At 40.5% G+C, this 9,971-nt stretch overlaps 1 protein-coding gene across 2 annotated transcripts in view; it reads right to left on the reverse strand.

Moving 5' to 3' along the window:
* LOC126985105 (uncharacterized) overlaps window positions 1-9,971 on the reverse strand; it is a 34,693-nt gene extending 24,722 nt beyond the window's left edge. The window contains exons 1-5 of one of the 2 annotated variants that reach the window (XM_050839562.1): window positions 9,573-9,971; window positions 7,018-7,203; window positions 6,396-6,667; window positions 4,519-5,120; window positions 638-737 (exon numbers count right to left, since the gene is read on the reverse strand). In XM_050839562.1, coding sequence (XP_050695519.1) covers window positions 638-737; window positions 4,519-5,120; window positions 6,396-6,667; window positions 7,018-7,203; window positions 9,573-9,687 — 1,275 coding nt within the window. In that variant the 5' untranslated portion in view covers window positions 9,688-9,971. Of the gene's footprint in view, window positions 1-637; window positions 738-4,518; window positions 5,121-6,395; window positions 6,668-7,017; window positions 7,224-9,572 lie in introns of both variants that reach the window. The other variant, XM_050839564.1, reaches the window with a different exon arrangement.

Here is a 9,971-nt window from a genome sequence, read left to right on the forward strand (position 1 = left end):
GTTTCTGATATCATATTTACCCCATTATTCTCACTAATATTAATAATTAATAATGAACACATGGATATTTTTTTCCAATATGATTTTTTATGTAGCTTGTACTGCTCGAACAAAACAATGCAAATGGCGGTCGGGTCGTGTCGGCGCACAACGGAAAAGCGGGATAACAACAAGGCATGGGCGATCCTCCACCAATTTCATTTTTGTATAGTAGTTATTTGATCGCCCTGTATTCTATGGTAACATTATGAGACAGCTATGGACTACGAAGGATCATAAATAATAATAAATGTGAGTTTGCACTTGTTATTGGACAAGACAAAAAAAAGTGACCCTTACAACAACACCCCCAAGAAGAAAAAAAATCAATAAAAATTTGTACCTTTGGCGTATAGTGCACAGGGTAAACTTTCAGGCATTTTTTATGTGAAAAAGGTGCACGTTATACGCCATGAAATATGGTAGATGCTGAAAGGCAAAGATAAAAAAGTTTGACCAGGCAGGGTGTCAGCATGGAAGGTCGATTTTAAACTGCAATAATAGACTGGCATTCAATGAATAAGTTTCTAGTACACAAAATGTATAATATGTCAGGAGTAAGCTGTACCTAAACCTTACGACTCGCACTTGGATTTACCTTTTTTAAGTAGTCCTGGTCTGGGTCATAAGGTGCATTAATGGCTTTGCTCTTCAGGTCTTCTTGATTATTGTCCTCACAAGACACCTCTGCAAAGGTCCTGTAACACAGGTAATGTCTATCAACTGCCTGCATCAGTAATGACAAAACTACAAGATAACTTTTGTTGAGACTGAGACATATTTGCATTGAAAATGAAGAATGGTAGGAAGCTTTTTCTTGTTTTCCTGAATCTGGAAAAGGTCTATGACAAGGTTGATATGAAGAATTTATGGGTTGTCTCGGGGACATGTGACAGGTGAGGGGCTGGATGTGATGAGATAGAATGCCTGACCAGGGAAAATTGGAAATGCCTCTGTTGTAGCCACTCCCTTGGGGAAGTTCTCTTGAGGTGACTGGGATACATAGACAGATAGATAAAAGGCTGAGACACTCTACAGCTGTTGTGACATCACATATCTACAATCCTCAAAGGCAGTAACTTTGTCACATGTATTTACAATGTTACTGGAACGTAAACTAAGGGAAATAAATCTGGTTCATAGCACATACAAGGTTGATTACTTAATCAGTCATGACATCATGTCAACTTGATCAATACACTGAGCTCCCTCAAAGGATGGCCACAGTAAAGACATTTGTCTTATCCAGTCCATCCATCTCAAATCTGCATATTCCAATTTTCTCATTATGCTAGCGTTCCTTCACCAAAATACTGAAAAACTGTTGCATCTCCTTCATTTAATTTTCCCTCAATCTCTCCAGGTGACCACTGCACTTTAGTGTGCTGTCTAATCAGTCACTCATTTAATGTGTCCAACAGTTTCCTCCTTGATAGTCTTGAATTTTGAGATGGTATTTTCCTGCTAGCTACAATCAAGAACTGTGATGATGGCAATTTTAAATTTTTTACTAATTTATGTCAGACCAGCAGGGCATCCTACAGTTGCTGTCAAGTATTTTTATGTTCATATACTTGCATACAATGTCTGCCTCCTTTTTGTGCCTTCTAATATATTCATAATTGTATAGGTAGGCACAATTATTATCTTTTGTATAAAAAAAAAAAAAAAAAGCATTACCAGCTAAATAATTGATTAAGATAAGTGAAACATAAACTATGCAAACAGAAGCATCCCAGGACATTGTAGATGTCAGTATACAAAATTGATAGTCTGCATATATAACACCAAGGCACCCATGTGATTCTAACCTCGTTGTAGGTGCACAATTAATTTTAGAATAGAAATTAGTGCTTTAGTATGTTCATACTGACTTGCAAATCAGCTTTAATATTTTTTATATGGTAATGTAAGGTAATCCAGTTTGCAGGGGACTGGCTTTGTGCCAGGTCATTTTTTTTTTTTTTTTTTTTTTTTATGCGCTGGACAACTGGATACTAGTAGTACATTAATCATGGATATTAGGCACATGTTTCATCTCCCTGTCTGCCAATGAATTACTTTACTGTGTTATGAGCTCTTGAGCTGAATGCCTCACTAGGGCTTCCACCCCATCCTACTGATGAATCTTAGTGATATGGAAGTGGAGGAAGGAGAAATGTTTTATGTCTCTAATAGCTTTCTCAAGCAAATGTCAGCTGAGGCTATTCACTATCTTTAATGGATTTTAGTGATAAGGAAGGCTATAAAGGAGGACGGAAGGAAGCTGGAATGACATGGAGGACTTAAGGTTGGATAAACCACTGCTAACAGGTGGACAACACAACTGGTCATGTAGGTGTTCAGGCCACCCAAACCCTCCTGTCATAACATTCCCTTGTTTTTTGCATAAAGGGTGTTACAAGTGTTGCAAAAGAATATCTTATTCTATTTTGAGTAGAAAATCTTCAATAAACATATAGTTTTCATATTGGTTATGGTGTGAGGTGGATGAAAAGTTCAATTAGAGCACATGCTCTTTGACTAGCATGGCATATGGCAGGAGAAAAAACTGGAGGTGTGACTCAGGAAGAGGTTAGATAAAACGTGAGGGAGTGTTGGAAGGGAAGTTGATAAGGACAAGAGAGGGAGGAGAGGTGGTACTACAGGAGTCATATTGCTCCAAAATAGAATTTGACATGTCTATAAAACAATAAATTGTGTTATTAAAACACAATGTACTTTGCCACCAAGGCCCATGTTATTGCATTTGTAATAATCACTATTTCACTTATGAAGACCTGGTTGATCACAATGTACTCTTGTCACATTAAATATGGTGGTGAAATACAGATTCGGTGACATAGCTTGTTGTTATGATGACAGTGGATTGTGACGTGCTTTAAATTTTAATGTCAACAAACCGTCCCTCCATCCTGTCTTTTACCGTCCCAACTACCCTCTCACCCAAGCTCTCCCTATCCACCTTCCTCTCTCCTTTGTCCTTTCAAAGGTTCATCCATCTCCTTCCATCCACCCGCACATGTCCTTATGTAAGCTCTAGTGATGGAGTGCTTTTCTTTCCCACCTCCTTCTCTTCCTAGTCCTTTCCATCATCCACCCCTTTCCTCCTACCTCCCACTCAGTCTGCCCCAAGCACTTCTGGGGGGAAGCGTGATTAGTTTGAGAGTGCGATTCAGCTCACACTTTTTTTTTTTTTTTTTAAGAAAAAAAAGAGCATTGTGAAGCACTGTATTATCTCTGCCTGAGAAAAAAAAAAAAAAAAAATAAAAAAAAGATGTGCTAGACTATTGGTGATCAGATTGAAATGGACTTCGTGTAGAAAACTCTTCAAAACTAAAGAAAGGAGAACTCCCTCAGCATTTAAATGCCGTATGTTAATATTTTGATACTGGATGGCATACTCCTAAAATTGAGAAAATATAGTAGCCAGTGGTGCAATATAAAACATTTTGGAGGGTAAGCTAAACTATAATGTACAAAACATTTTAATACTAGAAACTCGGCAAAAACTTGGACTCAAAACACAATTAACCCCCATGGCGTCGGAACATTTCCCAGCACACACCGTGACTCAGATGTCATTTTGACACTTTTCATTGTTTTTTAGCATTTCTGATATACTGGGAAAAAAATTTTTGAAAAGTGGGTCCCCCCAGCGCCGGCACTTTCAAAAAATTTTTCTCCCATTATGTCAGAAATGCTGAAAAACATAGGTTTAAGTCATGAAAAGTGTCAAAATGACATCTGAGTCACGGTAAGTCAGAATTGTCGCTATCAGATATGTACGACGCCGACGCTGGGAAGGTGACTCAGCCTGTGTCGTACATGTACGACGCCGACGCTGTGAGGGTTAATGAAGTTGTGAGAAAGAGAACACATAATGATGTACGAGTTTGCAGCCAAAACCTCTCTGGAAAGCATATCTTAACATCGTACCACAATTTGTTCATTAGTTACTTTCAAAATCTCTTATTATATCAATATATGGCACATGAAAGAGTCTATACAAATACAACTTTTTTTCTATTTGTATATGTATGTGTTAATGAATAGAATTAATTATTATTATTATGATTAATGTGAATTAATTATCAAGATCAAGATATGATTTCTTGGTGACAGCATTTTCCATTATGTGAGTCAAAACGGTACTGATTGAGAGACTGGAGGTTGATTGTTGGACACACTAATTCCTTTCTCCTTCTCCTTTTATCATTTAAGCCAAATATTCTGTGCACATCTCTATTACTCAAAATATAAACTCAGATCACATCTCATGGTCTTTTCCAATAACTCATTTCCAAACAGTTCTATAAAGATAAAAGATAATTTCATATCACACTAAGATCCCTTAAACTGAGTTGGTGTATATTCAAAACTTTTCTTTGGCTATCAGCTTCAGAACTCTCCACTCTTTCTGTTGTTAAAAATAAAAACCATTCAGCTCATAAGAGAATGTGTCACAACAGTCCTTACCTAAGACCTTCATTGTTGTTAATCTTCCTCTCCGCCCCATCATCTGAAGGAAATCTCAGGATTTTCTTGGATGCTGTTGGGGCAATGCTAAGGGCTTTCAAAGGGTTGGAAGGTGTTGGTTTAAGGCTGAGGGTTTTATTGGGGTTGGATGCAGTAGGTGCTTTCTTAGGGATTGTTTCAGATGAAATTTGTAACTTAGATAAGTCAGCTGCGTGAGTTGGTGACGACGAATGGGACATAAGGATTGCTTGCTGGGCTTTCTTAGGGTTGGAAGCTGTTGCTGTAAGACTAAGGGTCTTATTGGGGTTGGAAGCAGTAGACACAAAACCAATGGCTTTCTTAGAGCTTGCTATTGAAGGAAATTCTGACTTGGGCAAGCTAGCTGTGTGAGTCACAGGCAAAGAAGGGGACTCATGGGTTGTTGACTGGTGAGTGATGGAGGCACATGTGGTGGGTGGGTGTCTGTCAGATGCTGGACACAGGAGAGACACTGGGACTTTTGAGGAAGAACAGTAGTTGGGGTTAGACAGCTTCTGGTCAAGCTTCTGAAGATTGTGGTAGTGAGAGGGATCCAGAGCACAGGCCCCCTCCACACTGTAATTCTGATAGTGGATTGACAAAATACAAAATTAGTGTGCAATGAATTCCAAATACTAATTGGTCTATTCACATCTATCTTTTGAAATTCAAGGATTTTAATTCCTTGGATTGGAAGTGTTTCTGAAGTACAAGCAAAGTAAAGTGACATTATATACAGATAGTCCTCGAGTTGACGGGGCTTAGTTCCAACAGGCAGGCCTAAGTTAAACTGGTCATAAGTAAAAATTTGCAGTAAAAAATAAAATGAAATATTAATAAAATATTTCGACATGAAAAGAGCAGTGTTCCCACATTTCCTACTCTCTCCCTACCCTGCTGCTGTTCTCAGGCACTCACTTCACCCCAGCTCCGTGTTCATTTAACCTGTTAGCCATGCGACATTGTGCAATGTTATGCAATGGAGCCAATAAGTTTTGACAAGATAGCAGTTTTAGCCAAATGCCTCATCAAGTCATTGTGCAGGGGGTTGTGCGAGCAGGAGGGGAGCAGTGTTTGTACACAAAGGTGTCAAATTCATATAAGTGTGGCCAGTGTCACCTCTGCTGCATCTTCTTACCTTCTACAACTGTTTTGTTCAACAACAATTGATGCTCCTGGTAAATGGTCACCTATAAGAGCTGCTGCTGGAATATTGTGAGGGAGCTATTGTTGTGGGACACCATTTTTGTTGTACTCGGCTAATTGACTAACTGGTTTGGCTCACCCCCTCACCTGTCTGGAGTTGTGTGGCTAATGGGTGAATCAAATGTGCCACAGCCCATCCACACTTTCCCCTCAGTTGCCTGTGGAATTCATGCTACAGTCACTACTTACCAGCTTATAGGCCTACAGTTTGCTATACAAACATATTGCTAGATTTAGGTAACTGGCATCTACTAGACCTAGTGGCATGCTAGTACATCAGACTAGACCTATAAACTGGTAAAGTAGCAACTGTAGTGTAAGCAGTGTTTACAGTGTGAGCTCCACAGGCTACTTAAGTGGAAGTGTGGGTGGGCTGGGGTAGTGCGAGCATATGAGGACAGCAGCATGGAGGTGGGGAGGGGGTAATACACCCAGGAACACTGTGTAAAGAAGAGCTGCTTTATCCACAATGGGATATTCAAAATATCAACTCATTGCTTAACCTATTATTATTATTATTTAACCTGGTTGTAAGTACAAGTGGTTGTAAGTCACAAACATCATAACTCAAGGACTATCTGTACTGTCTCAAAATAAACATTCATAGAGGACAAAATAGAAAACACTTCAATCATAATCAATAACAAACTCACCAAATGTAACTGCTCCGTTGTTTGCTGGCTTAATGACAATGATGATTTTTCCTCAGTCCTCTGAGAGCTAACTTGGGGGACAGTTGAGGTTGATGGTGTGTTGTGGGGCCTTGCTGAGCTGTCACGACTTGCCTGTACAATGTGCTGACCTGTTGCAGCTGCAGGTTGGGGAGGCTCTTGGATTACAACTCCCTTTACAGGCTTCTTTTCCATGAACACTTCAGTGACTCGAGACTCAGGATCATTGATCAAGCGGTGATACTTTTCTGGAACTGCAAAAGTTAGTTGAGTGATAGAGAGGTGAAGTACTGAGCCCAAAACACTAGCCTCCTTTGTGCAAAAAGAAGCAAATATGGCTGCTTCTTCCCACACATGGTAGGTGCTGGAGTTACTAAATTTTAGTCACAATATTATTTTACTTGTAAATTATGATTTTCTATCTCCCTGTGAGAATAAACAACCAAAATTTTTTTTGTCATCATAACCAATGTCTCTGGAAAATATTGAGCAGTGTCCTCTAAAAGAACAGTGTGTAAAAACATTGTACACATTTAATAATTCGGTCTGTCATCTTTTGCTTTGAATACACAAAATCATAATGACATACTAATACATCACTCACTGCAAGACTGAAGTGCTCTCATGGCCTGGAAGTGTTTCATCTGCCACAGGAGGAGGAACAGCTCCATAACAGTGTGGTTCTGCTGCCCCCATGCCTGTAGCAGTCGGTTGGTCGGGGACTCGCCACACTTCTCAGCACGACGGAACTCCTCCAACTCACCCCACTTCAGGTTCATATGGGAGCCACCTGAGGTCACAACACTCCTTCTGCACTTTTACTTTACTTTTAACATCATTATCAATTTTACCATCATTACCATTATCAATACTTTTTATACAAATCAGCTTTGTATGAGAGACCTTTTAAAATTAAACAGACAATTACAGTCTGAGGAGAGAGAATCCATTGAAATGGCTTTCACTACATAGTATTTAAATATTATTCAAATGTTAATCATTGTAAACCATGAAAGTGGTTACAAATGTCCACTCCTAGACATATTTAGATTCACAACTTTGTGCACCTCGCCAATATTATCAGTGGGCAACTCTTTAGGTCAAATGATATCCAGTGCCTCTGACTGATGTGTTACAATTTTTAAGAGCATTTTTTTGTTTTTCTGGGGCCATTTTTGGGGGGGAGAAGGGGGTGGGGCAGGCTTTTAATGCCAACTGTGCTCATCACTCACTCAGTCACTCTTGTAGGCATGAACACACAGACACAAAGACACACACACATGAATTCACACGCACACGCAAACACACATACCGGTAAGCAAAATGAGATGCACAAGAAGACTAGGAAGAACTTTGTGAAAAAGAGCATTAAAGTTAAAACGATTCCTCAGTTAAACTGAAAGGAATGAGATGAAAAAAGTAATGAATGTGCTGAGCAAATACGATCTTTTCCTAATGATATAAAACCAAGGTGTTGCAAAATATGTACCACTATATAAAGCGAGGGAAAGGAAAAAAGGAGTGTTACAATGAGAAGTGAAAGGGCAAAAGAGATAAGGGACAAAGCAAGGAAAAAAATGGAGAAACATAACAAAAAGAAATAAGGAATATAACTGACAAGTATTAATTGTGTGAGGATAAGAAGAAAAGAAACATCAAAAGGCTATTGTCGACAGAAGAAAAATGGACCAGATATAAAAACCAAAAAAATAACAAATAAAGAAAGTCTAACCCGTGTAAAAATGAATTATATACCGTACATAATATTTGAAGACGAGAGATGGTGAGATGTAGCGTGAAAATTTCTAAAAAGCGTTAGTATCTTCCAGAAATTCACCCTTGGTGAATTGGTGGACGAAACTTTTTTTCTAGATTTTAGTACTTTGAATAAATTGTCTTTGTTGCAAAACACAGAAATGCTATCTCATGAATGAATGATTTGTGATGGCACAGCAATATAGTAATGTGTTATATGAGCACATACTTCATATAGCACCAAGGTGTCCTTTGCTAAGATGGGTGAGCTTCTGGAATACCCCCTGGGAATTGTCAACCCCCCAGTGAATTTGGCATTTTTAGGGTTAAATACCAAATGAGTTGGTAAATATTCATTTTAGTACCGTGCCAGTATTTCATTACCTACCTTATGAAACATCACTAGCTCTTCATATATCTTTTCTACAAACGTTCAACAATCATGGAAACGCTTTCAAAATCCAATTCAAGGACTATTTATTGTTGAAAATAGGGGATAATATTCACGAATGCGTAGCCTCCTTTGGCAGCAGCCACGGCGATGGTGCCGCCGCCACAAAATAGCTCACAGAGTTTTTTTTTTTTTTTACGTCGTTGCCTGTTGCGCCGATAGGCATCTTCCTGGTGGGGCCTGAAAGTCAGCCCAAGGCTTCTCCCAGGTGGGGCCTGATGGTCGGCCCAGCCCGTTCTGGCGCAGGCGAGTGTTTATAGTGGCGCCATCTTGCACTGGCTCATGCTGCCCCCCGGAACTCGTTCTTGATTCGCTTGGACAGCTTCCTCTTGAGTCCAGGTTGATGGGTGGTCTTCAGGACAGCATGTGGGTAGTTTTAAGCCACTCGGCGGCGACTGAAAAATCCGAGTGGTAGCGTGGGGATTCAAACCCGCGTCGTCCATCACGCGGTGAATGTGGGCCCAGTACGCTACCAGTTCGGCCACCGCCGAGCATATTTAAACCAGGAGCATATTTAAACTACTTCAACCGAACTGTACGACCTTCTAATGGGGGGGCTTCGCCCCTCTCGTCCCCTCTTCTAAAAAGGGGGGTCTGTGCCCCCCTGGACCCCCCACATGTATATGCAACTTATTTCTGCGAGGAGGTATTCCTCGCAACACCGGCTGCACCACCGCCGCCAGAGGAGGCTACGCTTTCGTGAATGTCATCCCCTATTTTCAACAAGAAATAGTCCTTGAATTGGATTTTGAAAGCGTTCCCATGATTGTTGAACGTTTGTAGAAAAGATATATGAAGAGCTAATGATGTTTCATAAGGTAGGTAATGAAATACTGGCACGGTAATAAAACGAATCTTAACCAATGAGTTTGTTGTTCAGTGTCACGCCAACCCCTCACGGGACCCGCCCACCTCCCAAGGGCGCGCCCTGCCCAGCGCCATGCCCCACCTACCTAGCCTCTCCCAGTCATTGTTGGAGTCCAGTATGTTGCAGAGCTGCTTCCTCTCGGTGTAGGGCAGGTCGTACACGTACTTCACCTCCTGCTGCTGCTCGTGGGCTCGGGACATGTCAGCCACTCGTCAACCACCTGTAGGGCGTCACGCGGCCACTGTGTTTACCTTTAACTCCCAGCTGCCAACACTGATGCCAACCTTCCCGCTGATGTCGCCTTGCAGGGCTGACAACCGTTGCATGACGCCTTTATTAATGCGATGGATGTGACTATAGAATAGAATATTACCTCAGAACGAAATTATACTAATAACTCATATATTTATTTCACTGCTACATTACTTTGTAGCATTGCAGTGGATCTGTGTGGTCACTTACTGATAAGGAAACCTAGCGATGG

Source organism: Eriocheir sinensis, chromosome 58, assembly GCF_024679095.1.
Source record: "Eriocheir sinensis breed Jianghai 21 chromosome 58, ASM2467909v1, whole genome shotgun sequence".
Taxonomy (NCBI): Eukaryota; Metazoa; Arthropoda; class Malacostraca; order Decapoda; family Varunidae; genus Eriocheir; species Eriocheir sinensis.